Consider the following 17,059-nt stretch of genomic DNA (forward strand, 5'->3'; position numbering starts at 1 on the left):
CAGTGGGCCGTAGCTGCCCACGTAACCCCCCCAGAGAGTGGGTCTCCAACGTACACCTGGGCGTGGACGTTCTTCAGGTTGAAGCTGTCGTGTCCATTCTCAATGCGAAATGTAGTACCTTTCGACATCATCCAACATCCCAGCCACAATTGACAAAAGTCAATGCCACACGACAACCTCGCAGTCGTCACGGAAAATATTCAACCTACCCCACGGGCAGAATCACACTCAGAACAAGAAGGAACCTCCTAATGGCGCCAAAGAAGTCCGCCGCAGCGGCCCCCAGCCCTGCTGTCCCAGTCCAGGCGCCTGCGACCACGACGACACCATCCACAGCCGCAACCACGAGCTCGTCTTCGTCCGTCCCCTCAAAGTCCGGCAACCCCAAGTCGGTACCCGCGGTTCTCCAACACACCATCGTCAGTGTCATCTCGCAGTACCAGAAGAAGACACCGCAGCGCACGAAGCTCATCGACGTCTTCCTCGCCTTCCTCGCCGTTGTCGGTGCGCTCCAATTCGTCTATTGTATCCTGGCGGGCAACTACGTACGTTCTCGTCGAAATATTGATGGTACTCGAGCCTAGAATGTTGTCGAATTTCTGACAGTGCTGCGCCTTTGCTTCTAGCCATTCAACGCCTTTCTATCCGGTTTCTCTGCCACGGTTGGCCAGTTCGTCTTGACAGGTAAGTTCTCGCAAGCTTTACCGTCCCATGGCAAACTAGGGCTCTGCATGAGTCACCGCCAGCACGGAACCCGTGCAGACTCACAGTGCGTGTCGCTAACTCCAATTGCCTGCCGTATAGTTTCTCTACGCATCCAGACCAATGAAGCCAACAAATCCGAGTTCCCCTCCGTGTCACCAGAAAGGTACAGTCCTCGCGAGTCTTCTTGCCTGGATGTGCGCGGGTCACCGTCATTCACTACTAACCCGGACAACTTCTACTCAGATCATTTGCGGACTACGTCGTGGGCAGCCTCATCCTGCATTTCTTCTGCATCAACTTCATAAACTGAAGTGCGACGATCGGGACGGAACGAACCAAGCGAAGTCAAGCGGACTCAACCGCGAAGCCGGCGCCATCAAGTGAGCAGAGGAGCGCAGAGCGACTTATCTTATAGAGGGAGGGGTCGCCGAGCCGAAAACCACATGCTTTCATTGTTCAGCGACGTGTCGTAGGACCCAAAGCGTGGCCTATCCCCTGCAGCCGCCCAGGTCTCATTGTACAGCTGACCAAGTCACAAAGACGCTCAAGCCGGTGGTACAGCGTTCATCAGGGATATGTACGTATACAGAACAGAACCTGTGTAGCCGAGAGTCAGGTATATGGCTGAACGCATTCCTCGCGTGAAGGGCATAGCTTCATATATTGTCATCGTGCTTTGTGCTAGAGATGTGTAGGCACTGCCCACTATATCACCGCAGCTTTATAGCCTCAGCTATCCTCTTCTTCCTGTGCCGTAGGTGTCGCAAGCCCCGACCCTGCTCTTGGTGGTCCACCACCGGCCTTGGGCGGAGGCGGTGGTGGTGTCCGACTTGCTGATATTGTACCGTCCAGCTCCTTGCTCTTCTTTTCCTGTTCAGCAAAGTAGTCGTCCATCCCGCCTCCGCGTTTCGTTGCCCCGTGATGCCTGTCCTTCTTCTTGTTCCTCGTCGGTATCGCTCCTCCTGTGGACGGGGGTGGTGCCAGTTGAGCTGGGACCAGAAACTCGCCGCCTTCTGTTGGAGGAGGGGGGTATGATTGCGAGGCTTGCGGCGCTGGTGATGACGTGTTTGAAAAGCTGTTGATGCTCCCGCCCGCTCCTTGCTGTTGTCCTCTCGCACCAAACATGGCGTCGTACTCGCTGCTGTTCTCTCCCCCGTCGAACATGGTCTCGCCAGGCGCCTCGACAGGCTCGCTCAACGGCGCAGGCAGACGATGCAGCGCGCCAAAGCCCAGCACGCAGCCCAGGGCGCCCTCGCCACCCCACTCTCGGCTAGGCACGATCTCGAGCTCGCGCGTGACGTTGTACTCGTTGTTGTACACCCACAGCTTGAGCGGGCGGCCGATGTAGTCCTCGACGAGCTCGCCCAGCCCGCTCTCGCCGTGCAGCGTGCCGTCGGGCGTGCCGAGAATGTAGTCGCTGTAGGGGAGCAGGCCGGCGAGGTCGGCGGGCGAGTTGGCGGGGACGTCGAGGACGTGCCAGACGTTTGCGGCGAGGGCGAGGGGCGCCCACTGCAGCGCGAGGCCGAGGCCGCTGGCGCTGGCGCTGGCCGGGGGCACGGGGATGTGCAGCACGCGCGTGCGCTGGCCCTTTGCGCTCCAGATGCCCAGGCTTACATTGCCGCCGGCGCAGTTGCGTACTTCTTGGGCGAAAAGGTTCGGGTCGGGATTGTCCTGGAGCGAGGAGGGAGGAGGAGGAGGGGCCGCCGTGTTAGTCAAGGACGGTAATTGGGAGGGGGGAAAGCGACCGCAGGGATGATTGCGAATACATACGATCATGCGGCCGTTGATGCCGACGACATAGTCAAACCAGGGGTCGGCGTGCAACTCGAGGTTTGTGTTGCGGAGGACCTGGAAGCCGTAGCCATGGTCTTGTTTCTGGCCCTGCTGCTGGTGGGCGGACGGATCGCCGTCGAGGCGCGATATGAAGCGATTGAGGGCGTTGAACATGGCGGCGCGCGCTCTTTGGGAGTGGTTGCGGCTGTTGTGGTCGTCGGGAAGGCAGAAAATTCGGAGGCTGTGCTGCTTGGGATGTGGTGGTTATCTATATCATGGTCCTCGTCGGGGTTGTTGTAGGGTGGGCGTTGAGGGCATGACGATGTTTCGAGGCAAGCTGTCCGCTTCCATGTGGCATGTGGAAATTGACTGCTATGCTTGCACACTAGCACTCCCTGGCCTGTTGCAGCAGAGCGCAGGCACACTGAGCTGGGTGGTAGCTCAGTGGGCTAGCTGCTGCGCCACAGCGCTGTCTTGTGCTGCCGGGGACCCTGAACGACTCCTGTCTGCAGGGGTGACACCCGCTAACAAGCTCTAGCTCCAGCCCAGGTGGATCTTGCCTTGTCGATGTTTGGACATCAAAAAGTCAACCTCCGCCTTCGCGACCGCAGCTTTGAACTCATGCCTGGCTGAGCCATCACACCCGGACCCTTCGAAAGTATCTCGCCTCGTTCTCACCGAACCCAGCCCTGAGACATTCCAGATTGAGTCGCAACATTCTAGATAAGGCACTTGCAGAAATGCGTTGTTCTGGTTCATTCGGCATGAGTCAACCAGCCATACAGTCCGTCAGGGACCTCCCGCTCACAAAAGAGTGCAATCACTGGACCGAGATTAGCCAAGTCCCGTGGGACTTGCAGAAGTGAGTAGGCCTGTCTTATCACACTGTTTGTACTGCTCCACGCACTGCTGTGTATCTGTCTGGACAAAGGCAATGCAGAGGGAAACGCTCACAAAGTACATGCTCGTCTCGAGGCACCACTAACAACGAGAAACAGATACTGGCAACAGAGATACACAATCTTCCCATACTACGACGATGGCTTCCACCTCACCCATGACGCGTGGTTTGGCGTCACCCCAGAGCCAGTAGCAATGTAAGTGTCCTCTTCTCCTTTCCTGCCCAGCATTCTTCCTTGTTCCAAATTGGCTTCCTTCACCACTTACACCGTCCCCCAAAGCATGAACCCTCCGAACTGACCATTCCCTCCCAAAACCAACCCATACAGCAAAATTGCCACAGAGATGGCTTCCACGACTCCACCCCACAAGCGCATCATCATCGACGCCTTTGCCGGGGTGGGCAACAACAGCATCGCCTTTGCCAGCGCAGCGGAGCCCGGCGACCCGGACAAGTTCCGGTGGGACAGGGTCATCGCCATCGAGCGCGACACGGCGACGCTCGCGTGCGCACAGCATAACGCGTCGCTGTACGGCCCCGAGGTGGCGGACAGGATCACCTGGATCAACGGGGACAGCTTCGAGTACCTCGCCCTGCTGCGGCGGAGTAGTAGTAGTAGTAGTGGTGGTGGCACCTGCCGCGAGGGGCCGGAAGGCGCCGACTCCTCCTCGGGGCATAGCAACAGTCTCCTGTCAGAAGATCTGGCTGTGGACGTCGCCAGCACCGTCATCTTCGCGTCCCCGCCCTGGGGCGGGCCGGGATACAGCACCGACGAGGTGTTTGACCTGTCCGGGATGGAGCCGTACAACCTCGCACAGCTGCATGAAGCTTACAAGATCATGGACCACGCGCTGTACCTGCCGCGGACCAGTGACCTTCGGCAGATCGCCCAGCTCGCCCCAACCACATCAGCGGACGATGTGTCTGAAGACGGCGTGAGAAAGAAGGTTGACGTAGCGCAGTACTGTGTCCATGGCGCGAGTAAAGCTCTTGTCGCATACATTCCGGCTTCACCTGCCGCGGCTCCGGATGGTTCCATATAAAGAATCTCTCAAACAAGGCACACCATGGACCATGGCATATGCTACGAAGTCGCAGGGGATAAGGGCAAGCAGCGATACGACTGCCCACTTTTTGAAAATTACAGCCGCAGTCTATCTAGGGTCGGTCTTCTCTCTAGAGCGCCTTTACAATGCTTCGCTCGTCGAATAAATCTCGCAGCAGGCTCTCCACACACCACTCTTCATCTAGAGCACCCATTGCATACGTTGATTCGAACAGGAAGATGCTGAGTTGACCGAAGAACGGCCTCAGGATCTTCGCCACCAGCTCGTCCTTGCGGTCAATGGTCAAGTCCACGTTGATACCGCCCGGCCCCAGTAGTGGTCGCCGGTGTAGGCCACTCGAAGCAGCACTGCCAGAGCCCGATTCGGTGTGGAGGGCGTGGCCGTGTGTGGCGACCGAAGCACCGAGCTCTTCTGACAGTTCATCAACGAGAGCAACAGGTTGATAAGACGGCGACCTGTAGATGGCATCAATTGTGTCCGTCACGAACAACCATTCGTGCAACTGGAAGTCGTCTGGTGCCACTGCCACAAGCACATCAAGCAACTTACACGCCTGCAAGACGGAGGCGTTGTTGAAAGTGTCAGCGCTAGGGCTATTGTCGGGGGCAACGACCGAGGAGATGGCCTCGTGCATCTCCGCATTCACTATGGGCCAGAGCGGAGACAGGTGCACGGCAGACGTCCGAAGGGTCAAAGCCCGAATCACCATATAGATCTCGGCCCTGGTCGTAGACGAAGGGGACGACGTTGCCGTTGCCGCAAGAAGCTCTACCAGACGTTCCAGTATCGCAGGTAGGTCTGCAACGAATGCGTCTGTCCCTGACGCCAGAATCAGAGTAGCGACACGACGGAGGTTGAGCTGTGTCTTGCGGTCTGCCTCGAGGCGCGCAGATGTTGCGCCGACACCGAAGACGATGCCGGCAGTAGTTGGTGGTGTAATGCGACTGAGAATCTCAGTGATACGCTCCTTGTCAGACCGCGTCCACTGGTGCAGGAGCGGCAGCCAATCGCTTCGAACCAGCTCTGTAGAAGAGGAAAAGAATCTAGCATCGTTGAAGGCGTCTCCAATGTCCTTCTTCCAAGTCTTTTGATTGTTCTGCAACCTTGTGAGCTCGTAGAGGAGCGTCAACATGCTCTTCGAGATCGTATCGGGAAACCCCTTGGATCGTATACTCGGACCCACAACGTTTGCAGAGATCGTCCCGGCCGCTGTGAGCACTCGATCAGACTCCACGAGGATTTTGGGCAAGCTTGGCACGATATGTGCGAGAATCCCGACAACGTCATCCGCCCTGGATTGTGGACTGTTTGTTGTGGCTGGAGCCACTTTGCCGTTCTTCTCCTTGTCAACCGACACGGCATCGGCGAAGGTCGCCGGACGTGTAGTGAACAAGGCTGTAAGTAGTCGCAAAAAGATATCCTACATTGATCTTAGCAAATGTCACGACCTGACAATAACGGCTCATAAGAACTTACGCCAAGCTCTCGCCTCATCCTCTTCTGCTCACCGAAATTCGTGTTGTCGACCTTTTCACCTAGAATCGCTGCAAACTCGAGTAGACTCGGCAACGTTTGTCTGTGTGGGAAGGGGTTGGTAAGGAGGTCTCTGAGGAAAGTCATGCAATCCTGCCAAATCTCGTCCATTGCATCGTCTTCGAGAGACTTCGCGTAGTCGACTAAGAAGATGACAAGGTCGGTGTCCTGCAACGAGATGGTCAGAGTGGACTTCCTCGATGGGTCGAGGGCCCCAGGGTTGCTGCGACTATATATGGCATTGAAGATTGCAGGTATGGTGTTTGCAGGGCGCGAACCATCAAGCGCAGGAAGGAGACTAAAGACGGCAGAGTGCCTTGTGGTATCAGGGTCTTTCAACGATGTCCGCCAGATGCCCACCACAGTTTCGAGACACTCGAGTGCCTCCGCTGCAAAGACGTGCTCGAGAAGCCTCCTGGCTCGATTCCTCATGCGCAGAGACGTATAGTTGAATGAGGCGGCTGAATCGGCGTCCAGCGTGCCAGCCTCACTGCCTTGGCCCCATGACCATATCCTAAAGCATATTCGTACGGCATCTTGGAAGGCGAGAAGGACAGTCAGCCTGTCGTTGGCAGTGGCGCTGCGAGTCTGCTGCTGCTCAGAATTGAAGACGCCCGAAACCATATTGCCAAAGAAGCCCTGAGGCTGGTCAGGGCTCTTGGCCACGATGTTCTTGCTCTCTTCAACCAAGAGACATTCGTGCGCCTTTGCCAGTACTTGTTCCAGTGCATTGAGGAGCGAGATCAGAGTCGTCTCAGGCGCGCCAACGACTTGGGAGCTTAGGCCCGGGTCTTTGAATGTGTCCCGGAGCGTGTTGAACGCCTCGCCCACCTGGGCGCAAAGAGTTTCGACCAGTGGTATGAGAACCTGGAATATAGACCGAGAATAGAGTGGCAGAACTTCAACAAGGAACGCGACCCAGCTGTCCAAGACCGGACGACTGTTAGGTGATACTAGCGCAGATTGTATACACTGCAGCAGAGCAGCAGGGACTGGACTGGACTCTGGTGCCTGTTCTGAGGTCTGCGCGGTAGAGAGCCTCATGCTACCTACAGCCTGGTGAAGGGTCCGCTTCTCGATTGACGGAGACAGAGGGACCTCATCTTGTATCGCCATCTGGAGCTTGATGGAAGAGACAACCACGTCGAGGAGCATCACCTGGATATACGGGTCTGGACCTGTCAAAGCTTGCAATAGCCTCTCAACTAGAGCATCCTGGATATTGAGCTTGCGCAATGCCTCCGTATGTGGGCTTCCGAGAAGCTGCTGCAAAAGACTTAAAGCGCTGCGGTGCAACTGAGCCACGGAGACTTGTCGTCCACTATCAGTCGGAGCAACATTGCCAGCAATACAGCGTAGACAGACGTGCATAAAAAACTCTTGAAGAGAGAAGCCTCCTTCGGATCCGGCTAGAAGAGGGTCAGCAATCGTGAGTGGTGGAGGGACCATCGTTGAGACATACTTATCTGAATAAGGCTGGGGTCAGGGTGCTCAATGACGCGTGTCGCGAGAACCCCCCAAAATGCTTCAGGGGCCCATCGCAGCACATTTGATAGTGTACGAAGATAGTAAACAGCCATGTCGAGATCGGCATCATCATTAAAGCTCATGGGCGCTGCTACTGTAGCCTTCACCGATCCTCGAGAACCATACAGGAACGTAAAAGCCGCAAACTTCTCGACAAATATCAAAAAGAGTCTGCGGTGGTCAGCGTCTTCTCTTAACATCATAGGTCTCAGTTGGGCGTGACCTACTTTTCAATGCCAACCATGTGGCCAAGCCACATCTTGGCAGCCATAAAGAGCTGGACTCGCTCATCATGCAAAGCATCGAGCATCGAGAAGAGAGGCCGCGTCAACATGACTTTGTAGTGGTCCATGCCTGCAAGCCTCAGACTGGGCTTGGCCTCCAATATTGGGCTTCTTAGGCCACGGCGGTCGAAATGGGACGGATTGTCTTGCAAAGTATGCGTCCAAAGGATGCTAAAACTCCGCCCAGGATCAGCACGACGAACCGCAAATGTGCCAATGCTGTCTTGTCTTGTCATCAGGTCTGTGAGCACTGCCTCAACCTCGCGATTGGAGAGTGTGAGAGCAGATTGAAGCTGCCATAGGCCCCGGACAGCCTCGACATGGTACTTCGGATTTGAAAAGGAGAGGTGATTCCATGCTTGTCGGACGAGACCCGGGACCAGCTTGGAAAGGAGAGCCGGTGATATCCGCTCTCCAGTGTATAACTGGGTTGATATGAAGAGCATCGATTTGAAAGTGAGAAACTCCAATGTCTCTTCGGACAGTTGCGCATGGATCGACTGTAGTAGCTGATCGGTCTCGATGGGATATTCTCTGGGTGCCTTCGACAGCAGCAATGCCAGCAGTCGACTTCTGATCGATGTTGATGCTGCTGGCAGCCTGGACACAAGACTGTCGCATGTCAGGCTACAAGCCTTCAGCAGCAGCATTTGCCCTGTTGATCTGCCAGAAAAGGGAACGGGACTAGCCTCTAGGTTGCCCTGCTCCGAGACGTAGAATGCACGAATTCGTTTGAGAAGTTCGCCGTTTGAAATGGAGGCCAGGACAGGGGCGTCCACAGACGCAGCTGAGTCCTCGCGGCCAGATTTCAATGGAAAGGCTCTTTCGGGAATTAGGTCTACAAGCTGCAAGACGATTTCGAGAGCCTGCCCCGCAAGTGAATCAGGTATTACATCGGCTGTTCGGTTGGGACTATTACTCCTCTCCCTGACGTCTTCCAGCATGGCCAGAACCGCAAGCGCTGCCAAGGGGGCATGGATTGTGACCATTTCCTCCTCACGGATATTGAAGTGGGCCATGATGAATTGCACAAGATCCAAAGACTCGACCCGCTTGGCTAAAGGCGTGCTGCCAGGCGCGAAAGACTGAGCGACAAGACCGACAAGCTCGCCGTAGATCAAACCGCTCTCTACACCATCAAAGAAGACACTAGCACTTCGTAAAACCTCCGCAAAGTCGGCTTTTGTCGCTGCTTGAGATTTGAATTCCTTGACACTTGTGATGACTGGTAGAAAGACCTCAGGGACGACCAAGCCACCGATCTCCCACCGGTCCATCAAAGACAAGCAGATCCGATACGGCCGAGCTCTCTCGGCGGGGCCTTCTGTCGCCGCTGACTTTATCATGGAGAGCAGAGCTTGACAAAGAGAATGCAGGCCATGCTCTTCAAAGTAAGTCGTTCTCGAGGCAAGGAAGCCGGCTGAGGGCTCTGCTGGTGACGCTGGCGAGTCTGGGGTGGCGTCATGATCATTTGCGGCAGGTTCAGGACCTAGAAACCACGCCCACAAGCGCCGATTGAGACTCATGTCTCTCCTGGTCACAACCCCGACGGCAGCTTGGAGCAAGAGCTCGATATCGTCGTGTTTGGCCCTGGTCTGGAGAATGCGTGAATGCAGCGGCAGGTGCGTCACCAGCAAGTCCAGGAAACCTCGCTGTATAAGCAGCTGGTCATCAAGCAGGCCAGCAGCAAAGCAGCGGAGGAGCAGTCCTGGCTCGGGCGATGTGACAAGAGCGGCCAAGTCTTCTGTAGGGTCCTCGGACTTGCCTGTGCCGTCGGATGGGCCTAGTCTGGGGAGATACCGAACAAGATAGACCAAAGCTCCTGTCCTGCGGGTATGGCCCGTGATTGTGGCAAGAAAAAAGCATTGCCAAAAGAAATCGTCGCTTGTTGAATGCACTTCGGAGAGCACTTTGCCATGGGGTTCCCGAACAGCGACCTTGAAACTTTCCACGAGCTTCAGTGTCCGATCAAAGTCCTCGCTGGTCTCTTCTTCAAGACCTGGCAGGAGTGCCAGGATCAAAGCCTTCAGTGCTGGTCGAAGCGCTTTTGCATCCACTTTCAAAAAGTATGTCTCGAGAAGATCAAGAAACGGCGCGCGGACTGTCAAGGAGGCGAACGATAGGACAGTGGCGAGTCCGGGAAGATAGAGAGGTAAGTCTTGGGATAGGCCATCGCTTCCTATAAAGGAAAAAATGTATCTGTAGACCTCAAGGGCCTTTTGGTGGACACCGGAGGGGAGCGACGGGTTCAGGCACTGGGCCAGGCGCTTGGAGACCAGTGCCTTCGAGGGGACCGTCGTGATAGTCGAGGGCCGAGCCTGTAGAGCCTAGTGATCGAGATGGCACTTAGAAATTCTGTCGACTTGTGGTGTTGATATGTGGGAGGGGTCGTCCATACCTTGAGCAGCCTGCTCAGACACGAGATGTAGTCGGCCCATTCCTGCAGGGCTGTCTCGAAGAGGGAGAGCGATCGCTCGACGCCAGAAGCATACTTTCGGTAGTGCTTGTCCTTGGAAGCAGAAGAGTCGTCTTGAAATCGAAGGCAATGGTCAGCATCGTGATTGTGTTCTACGAAGAGAGCCTGTGACTGACCTGCGCTGAGCTGGTTCCTCCACTGTCGAGGGTTTGGTGATGCGCGGCCAGAGCTGTTGGGGGACATGGAGCGGCGTGGGCCTGGCTCAAGAGCCATGATAGGCGACCTTCGTAGCAGGCAGAGGCGTCGAGGTTATTGCCCGCATGCCGCAGTATCGTGTATCGTTCTGCGACGGCGTCTGAGCGTTCTTGGTGGTGTTCGTTGGCATGAAGAAGCATCCCAGCCTTTGTCGCAGACGCAGACGCGCAGCAGGCAATCACCATCTGCAATCCATGGAGGGGACGATCTGTCCAGACACCGCTGTACAGGGACGGCGCTAGCTGTGGCAGGGATGCGCTTGTAGCATGTAGCGGTACTTTGTAGGCCAGTCCTCGGTGCCCCTAAGAACTGCAAGGGTCCATTGTGTTGCCCGTAGCTCGCAGCTTCCCCCTGCAGCTCCCTAGCACCGGCCTCGGCCACACGCTCCCAGGCCGCTGAAGCTAGAACCTTAGAACTGAGTCGGTGTCGAGTTGGCGCAAGCATGACGTCTGCGCAACCATGCAGCAGTCAGCCAGCACACGACGAGGTGCCTGATTCCCCAACAATTTACACTCCAGCGCCTGGGATGTCTTTCTTTTTCAAGACAGCGACGTCTGGGCACATCGATTGACCGAACGCTGCGTAATAAGTCGACTACATATCTTTGACCGAGCCACGCGGGCGTTGCCGAGAGGGTTTATTCGCAAGACTGGGCCACCCTGCTTGCTGCCCGGCGGGGTTGAATCGTGGGCCAGGCCTGAACCTAGGCCCTAGACCGATACCGGTTGTCCTTGCAGAACTCCCAGACGCGAACAGGCGCAACAGCTTCGCTCCCCTGACCGCAGCAAAGCCAGCGAGATGGTGCGCGCTCCGCCGCCGCCAACATGACCATGGGCCAAGACGATGCCCGGCGGCCCAGCAGCGTCGGCACAGACGACGACCATGACCGGCCGCGGCCCCCTCTGCCCCCGCGGCCCGGCATGCAGTCCAAGCCCACTACTGCCGTCTCGTCCATGAACATCCAGACACTGAGCTTCCCGGACGGTACCAGAGGCACCTTTACCACTGACAGCGGCAATGGCGGGCAAGGCCAGGAGGACCCTGGCTCCTCCAGCCGCGACCGTGCCAGCTCGATCAGCGTCGACCCGGACGACAACATGAGCATCATGAGCTACGCAGGCACGGCAAGGGCTCCGGTCGACCTCGAGAGTCTCATGGGCGGCGACGCGAGCAGGAGGAGTCCGGCCTGGGCACTGCTACGTTCTCAGTCAGCGGCAGTCCAGCCCTTTGAGACTGGAACGGCAGACGGGCATGAGGATCCCTTGGACTCTTTCACTGCCGAGTTCGACCCCATCCCTGGTGAAACTGTCGACGGTATGTCTGACGACGACAGACTTGTGCTGTGGAAGTCCAAAATGAAGCACTACATGGTACTTTCTTCTGCGGGCAAGCCCATCTGGAGCAGGCACGGGGACTTAGGACTCATCAACTCGTCCATGGGTGTCGTTCAGACCATCATCTCTTTTTATGAAGCCTCGAAAAACCCTCTCCAGGGCTTCACTGCGGGCAACACCAGGTTCGTCATCGCTACCAAGGGGCCGCTGTACTTTGTCGCGATCAGCAGCCTGGGCGAGAGCGACCAGCAACTGCGCTTTCAGCTCGATGCTCTGTATATGCAGATCCTCTCGACCCTCACTCTACCGACTTTGACGAGGATATTCGTTAATCGGCCGTCGTCAGACCTTCGCAAGCCGCTTCAAGGGACTGAATCCCTTTTATCATCGCTGGCAGATACTTTCACCAAAGGCTCGCCCTCGGCGCTTCTTGGCGCACTAGAATGCTTGAAATTACGAAAGTCACACCGGCATGCCATCAACAATGTATTTCTGAAAGCTCGAGGCACGGCAAACCTGCTCTATGGTCTCATAGTGGCCGGTGGCAAGCTGGTCAGCGTGATTCGCCCTCGCAGGCATTCACTCCATCCGAGTGACCTGCAGCTCATTTTCAACATGCTTTTCGAGTCTGGCGGTATCAAGGCTGCAGGTGGCGAGAACTGGATCCCGTTGTGTCTCCCGGCGTTCAACAACCAGGGCTATCTGTACATGTACGTGAGCTGGCTGCAATCACGAGCAGAACACACGGTCACGACGGAAAACAGCGAGAGTACCGAAGGCAGTAGCGACACCACCGGCGCCGGCAGCGCAGGCAGCGGTGCCTCCATCGATCACGACACCGCAATCATCCTCGTCAGCCCGGACAAGGAGAGCTTTTTCGACCTGCAGAAGATGCGCGACGATGTCATCACCGAGTTGCAGCGCAAAAAGCTTCTCAGTATCATCTCGGAAGTGACAAAGCGCGGCCGCCCTCCGATCCACGAGATCGTCCCTATGGCTCCGCCAGCCGCAGCTCCTTTGTCATCTACCAACAACAACAACAATACCACCACGGCGACGCCAGCGCCACCGTCGTCCACGATAAGCCACTTCCTCTTCAAGTCTCGCGCCAACGTGCAATTCACGATGCCGAGCCTCGACCCGACCTTCAGCGACCCGATCCCGCGGAGAAAGCTCATGTCGCTGTACCACGAGCTGCACGCGGCCGTGCATGCCCGGCACTCGCACCTCAAGGTCCTGCACTGCGTGAGCGAGCACTCGGCGTCGCTCGCCTGGGTCACGCCCATATTCGAACTGTACTGCGTTGCCGGGCCGAATACCTCGCGCGCAGTTCTCACGCAGGCCGCCAACAAGATTATGCAGTGGGCTCGCCGTGAGGAGGAGCGGATCTTTATTATCGGTGGAGGAGTGTTCTAGAGCAAATAAGGCAAGACAAAGATTTATGCGCGATTTGTGAGAAAGAGGGGAACATATTTGTGGCCGGCTGGTTAGAAGAGGCACACCAATGGCTAGATAGGCCTCTGCGATCATAAATCAAATGGAAACATAAACGGCAAATTCGCTGGTGTCTTCCGATAGTAGTCATTTCACAACAACGCAGATCACCCTCCACTTACTGCTTGGCCCTGACTGCTTAGACGGGTTCCGGTGACGGCAATACCGCATGCACCATAGCCCAATGATCACAGGTAGTTCCACGACAAGGATGATTTTGCTATTTATGCTTACTGGCAGTGAAAAGTCTATCAGCTCTTAGCAATGATACATTGTACCTCTTCCCGGGATCGTACCAGTTCCCAAGGTAACTCCCCAACCTCAGCCTCAGCCTCATCCACACCAGTCAACGTTTCTCCTCACGTATTACCAAAATCCAGACTGCCGCAATCCCGCATAGACATAATATTAGTACGTGGCGGCAGCTTTCAGCCCAAAAAGGTACCTATGACATTCGTGCAGTGTGCACGATCTGTGGCATGAATTGCAGGAATGGCCGAGTCGCCTGAGACTCGTCGTGTGACCATGAGTCACACATCGCAAGCTCGTCTTTTGATACGGCCTCGCACGGCTCCTTTAGCATCTTCAATCAGCCGGACAATCCTGGCTCGAACCACTTTTCTCAAACTCTTGTGCGGCCATCTTAGGTCTGGAGGTCCAGCTTGCGATATCCCACCGTTGATGCCCAGGTTCTTGACAGACTCGTTCTTGCAGCGAAGACTTTGCTCTGTTTGAAGGCTTTCTGTTGCAGTCATGATATCAGAACTTCGTGGGTCGTGAGTTTCGTCCAGCCAGCGCAGCACACTCAACATCCGGTTCTTGAGCTTGAGCGCGGTCTTGTTAGGTAAAGATGCGTCATGCACTGCTGATCCCGAATCCCAGATTTCTGCGGTGCCTGGACATGCGTTCTGTTTCACAGGCCTTTCGTAAACTTCTTGAGACGCTTTTATTGTCAATGGCACCTGTATACCGTCACCAGACCCCTTTGGTTGACCATTCCCCAAAATCTGAGCAGGTCGCATAACATAAGCTGAAATGGCAGCGTGCTCGGTCGTATCATCTCGAGATGTCGACTTTCGCGAGCTGGGTGAGGATCTCAATCTCAACCGCTGCGGCGGCTTGTGGGCTGCTCGTGATGAGGAACTGTTTGCAGGCATACCATTGTCTATTGCCGAAGGGGTAGGTGACAGTCTCATCTTCAATCTCAACTTCGGATGGCCTGTTCGTGGGTGGCCAGCATGACTGTTGCCCAGGTTTGAGGCAGGGTCTTGCTCTGGACCATCTTGGGAGCGTGCTACTACTGTGGAGGTGCACTTGTACGGCTTGAGAACCTCTGAGGACTCCCCATTGTCGCTGAATGCCGGATCTGGAGATGTGCTAGCTTGGTCGCACCCTGGGGCAGGAGGCAGGGCTTTCATCAGATGTGGTATGCTGTTCTTCACCTTAAGTTGACGGCTAGCAGAAATTGGTTTTGGCTGAACAAGCGCTATCGGCGTGCACGAAAGACTGACTGAGTCTGAACCATCTATGCAAGCTTTTGTCGGCAGGGGATCACTGATTCTGGCGAAATTGCCTCGTCCTCGCTTATGCCCAAAAGTTGAAACAAGAACTGAATGTACCGTCGAAGAGTCCATGGCGTCCGCAAGGACTACGTTAGAACCCTTGTGATTCAGCGGGCCCGGTTCGGTCATGCTTCTCGGAATGCGACAGCGACGCTCAGTAGATTCCGGGCAAAGTCCCTGGTCTCCTTGCCCCATCACATTTATTGGATCTGTGGGAGACGCAACATTGGCGGCAACCACACGGGGACTTTGTCGGCTCTCTGTCGTCAGCTCAGAGTAACCGTTTTGACCACCGGTAGGAGCATCGCTGCTCGGGCCTCCGTCGGGAAGCGCCGGTGTGACCTGCGGCTTCAGCATATACCCTGAGCTTGTCTGGCAGTTCAGAGGTGCTGCACCACTATCATCTCCTGTGGAATCCTGATAATCAGAATCTTCTCCGGTCTCGTCGCCGACGATAACTCCTTGCTCGTTGTGTATTGTGGGCGTTGATCTTGTCCTGACCTGGACTTGGCGGCTTAGAGCACACGCATGTGTTTGTTGAACGGTGGACGGTCGATAGCACGAATAACTGAAAAGTGGCATGTCTCTACTGTCCATGTCCATGTTGGGGTCGAATGTATCAATCGAGCTGCGAGCGAGCTGCGAGGGAAGTAGATCGATGTCATTGACACGAAACACAGGCTCTTGCCTGAGCGTGTTTGGCATAGCGTGCCACCCTTTGCAAGTCATGCCTTGTTCATTGTTGTCATCCTGTTCCGCTAGAGAGCTCAAGCTGGCGGGCCGAGCGTGTGTATGACTAGGGGCATCATCAAGAGGCTTTGGTATCTCGGAACCGGGAATCTGGCTTTTGGCAGTGGAAAAGTGTGACTGTCGATCTTCCGTGTCCTGATCGAGCTCATAAGCGCTCAGCCTCTGCACTCCTCTCGCATCGCGGCCCACGGGGTAAAAATTGGTCAACCTGCGGGAAGTAGCACTCTCTGAGCCAGGTTCTCTCTTCTCGAAATCTTCGGTATAATCATAGTACCGAGCATCCGCTGTGGACGAAGTGGGCTGTGGGCTAGTTACAGGCGTGACTTTGCGGTCGAAATGAGGGGGGATTTGAGCTGCCGAGGTCAAGCTGAAAGCTCTGGGCTCGACCGGTTGGGTGTGAAAGCGGTTTCGAGCGTTCCAAGATGCAATTGAGGCAGCAGACATGGTTCGGGGATATGGGGCGCGTAGTGCACGATCGTCCGTGAAGATGCCACGATCCTGGAGCGGTGGAGTAGAGCCATTCACCTCCGTTCGGAGACCAAGTGGTACACGGTTGCATGATCTTGTGGGATCGATGGAACGAAATGAGCCGTGTTCAGTTCTCTTTAGCCATGAGGTGAATAGTTAGTTCCTTTTCCCTGACAGTTCAAAACCACGGCCTGCTACATACGGAAGAGATCCGGTCAATCTCGACCATGCGGCTGTAGTCAACAAGGCCTGTCTCCGTGAGCGCGGGTGATGCCGGTCGCACACCGGGCCGCCTCAATCGTGTCGGATAGGGAAATGGTGATCTCGGCCGTTGAAGCTGAAGGCTGCTGGCCTGCGTTTTCATTGTGAGGCTTGATGCTTGATGAGGCAGGTGCCTGGAGCCGCAAGTAGTCATCGAAAACGATCGGTGACCATGCTCGACTGTCGAGGTTGATGGTAGCGTGCTGTTGACCGACTTTTGGCTTCCAGACGTATACAGAGATTGTGCTTCAGATGTTGTCTGACTCCTGTTGAGTCCACGAGTCTCGTTCCACTTGGCTCCGTCGTTGAGAAATGAATTCTCTTGGAACGGGAGAGGTCTGGTCATATACGAGATGGACTCCTTGCGCTTTGAGGAAGGCAGCACAGGTTTGATTGTCCACATGCCAATGTCTCCCGTTTCGGTGGTTGTCTTGAGCATACCCTCCAGGGCACCAGGGGACGGCAGCAGGATTGAGTTTTCGTTGACAGCACGCAGGGGCTTGTGCAGTGGCCTGCGGATCGAAAGGCTGTGTGCTGGTCTTCGATTTGATGCGTGCCCACGACCTAGTGAGCCGTGGCTGGCACATCGTCTTGGAAGGCGCTGGTGATCCATGGCTGGAGAAGGTTGACTTGGAATCAGGCTCTGCCAGAATGCGGTAGACTAACAGATAAGAGGTACTGTCCAACGATCATCAAAAAAGAGCGCTTGGCTGAGGAAGCTGGAGTTGA

General features: G+C 55.8%; 6 protein-coding genes across 6 annotated transcripts; 3 read left to right on the forward strand and 3 right to left on the reverse strand.

Moving 5' to 3' along the window:
• Positions 1 to 64: 64 nt before the first annotated feature.
• Positions 65 to 1,225, forward strand: B0I36DRAFT_85972 (DAD family-domain-containing protein). The gene is made up of 4 exons (XM_046163470.1): positions 65 to 545; positions 627 to 684; positions 805 to 868; positions 949 to 1,225. The coding sequence occupies exons 1-4, from the start codon at positions 252 to 254 to the stop codon at positions 1,013 to 1,015; spliced, it is 483 nt and encodes a 160-aa protein (XP_046015038.1). The 5' UTR covers positions 65 to 251; the 3' UTR covers positions 1,016 to 1,225.
• Positions 1,226 to 1,434: 209 nt separating this feature from the next.
• Positions 1,435 to 2,652, reverse strand: B0I36DRAFT_360402 (GRASP55/65 PDZ-like domain-containing protein; the record flags this gene model as incomplete). The annotated part of the gene is made up of 2 exons (XM_046158305.1): positions 1,435 to 2,376; positions 2,476 to 2,652. The coding sequence occupies 2 exons, from the start codon at positions 2,650 to 2,652 to the stop codon at positions 1,435 to 1,437; spliced, it is 1,119 nt and encodes a 372-aa protein (XP_046015039.1).
• A 284-nt stretch (positions 2,653 to 2,936) lies between these two features.
• Positions 2,937 to 4,489, forward strand: B0I36DRAFT_86002 (RNA cap guanine-N2 methyltransferase-domain-containing protein). Its single transcript, XM_046163471.1, has 3 exons — positions 2,937 to 3,340; positions 3,477 to 3,575; positions 3,708 to 4,489. Exons 1-3 carry the CDS (start codon positions 3,219 to 3,221, stop codon positions 4,420 to 4,422), a joined length of 936 nt encoding a protein of 311 aa, XP_046015040.1. The 5' UTR covers positions 2,937 to 3,218; the 3' UTR covers positions 4,423 to 4,489.
• Positions 4,490 to 4,555: 66 nt separating this feature from the next.
• On the reverse strand, positions 4,556 to 10,479 carry B0I36DRAFT_372710 (Dopey, N-terminal-domain-containing protein; the record flags this gene model as incomplete). Its single annotated transcript, XM_046160141.1, has 6 exons — positions 4,556 to 5,866; positions 5,923 to 7,388; positions 7,442 to 7,677; positions 7,734 to 10,117; positions 10,189 to 10,319; positions 10,383 to 10,479. The coding sequence occupies 6 exons, from the start codon at positions 10,477 to 10,479 to the stop codon at positions 4,556 to 4,558; spliced, it is 5,625 nt and encodes a 1,874-aa protein (XP_046015041.1).
• Positions 10,480 to 11,022: 543 nt separating this feature from the next.
• B0I36DRAFT_317282 (trafficking protein Mon1-domain-containing protein) lies at positions 11,023 to 13,500 on the forward strand. The gene has a single exon (XM_046153135.1). It carries the CDS (start codon positions 11,286 to 11,288, stop codon positions 13,209 to 13,211), a length of 1,926 nt encoding a protein of 641 aa, XP_046015042.1. The 5' UTR covers positions 11,023 to 11,285; the 3' UTR covers positions 13,212 to 13,500.
• On the reverse strand, positions 13,483 to 16,943 carry B0I36DRAFT_429189 (uncharacterized protein; the record flags this gene model as incomplete). Its single annotated transcript, XM_046162491.1, has 2 exons — positions 13,483 to 16,204; positions 16,272 to 16,943. 2 exons carry the CDS (start codon positions 16,941 to 16,943, stop codon positions 13,820 to 13,822), a joined length of 3,057 nt encoding a protein of 1,018 aa, XP_046015043.1. The 3' UTR covers positions 13,483 to 13,819.
• Positions 16,944 to 17,059: the final 116 nt, after the last annotated feature.

Source organism: Microdochium trichocladiopsis (assembly GCF_020744255.1).
Source record: "Microdochium trichocladiopsis strain MPI-CAGE-CH-0230 chromosome Unknown B0I36scaffold_3, whole genome shotgun sequence".
Taxonomy (NCBI): Eukaryota; Fungi; Ascomycota; class Sordariomycetes; order Xylariales; family Microdochiaceae; genus Microdochium; species Microdochium trichocladiopsis.

Excerpts from the sequence above, each read along its gene's own strand:
- B0I36DRAFT_85972 (XM_046163470.1), top strand. The coding sequence starts at position 252 with ATGGCGCCAAAGAAGTCCGCCGCAGCGGCCCCCAGCCCTGCTGTCCCA. Across the intron at positions 546-626 it reads GTATCCTGGCGGGCAACTAC|CCATTCAACGCCTTTCTATC; the intron begins GTACGTTCTCGT and ends CTTTGCTTCTAG. Across the intron at positions 869-948 it reads CCCTCCGTGTCACCAGAAAG|ATCATTTGCGGACTACGTCG; the intron begins GTACAGTCCTCG and ends ACTTCTACTCAG.
- B0I36DRAFT_86002 (XM_046163471.1), top strand. The coding sequence starts at position 3,219 with ATGCGTTGTTCTGGTTCATTCGGCATGAGTCAACCAGCCATACAGTCC. Across the intron at positions 3,341-3,476 it reads GTCCCGTGGGACTTGCAGAA|ATACTGGCAACAGAGATACA; the intron begins GTGAGTAGGCCT and ends AACGAGAAACAG. Across the intron at positions 3,576-3,707 it reads ACCCCAGAGCCAGTAGCAAT|CAAAATTGCCACAGAGATGG; the intron begins GTAAGTGTCCTC and ends CAACCCATACAG.
- B0I36DRAFT_317282 (XM_046153135.1), top strand. The coding sequence starts at position 11,286 with ATGACCATGGGCCAAGACGATGCCCGGCGGCCCAGCAGCGTCGGCACA.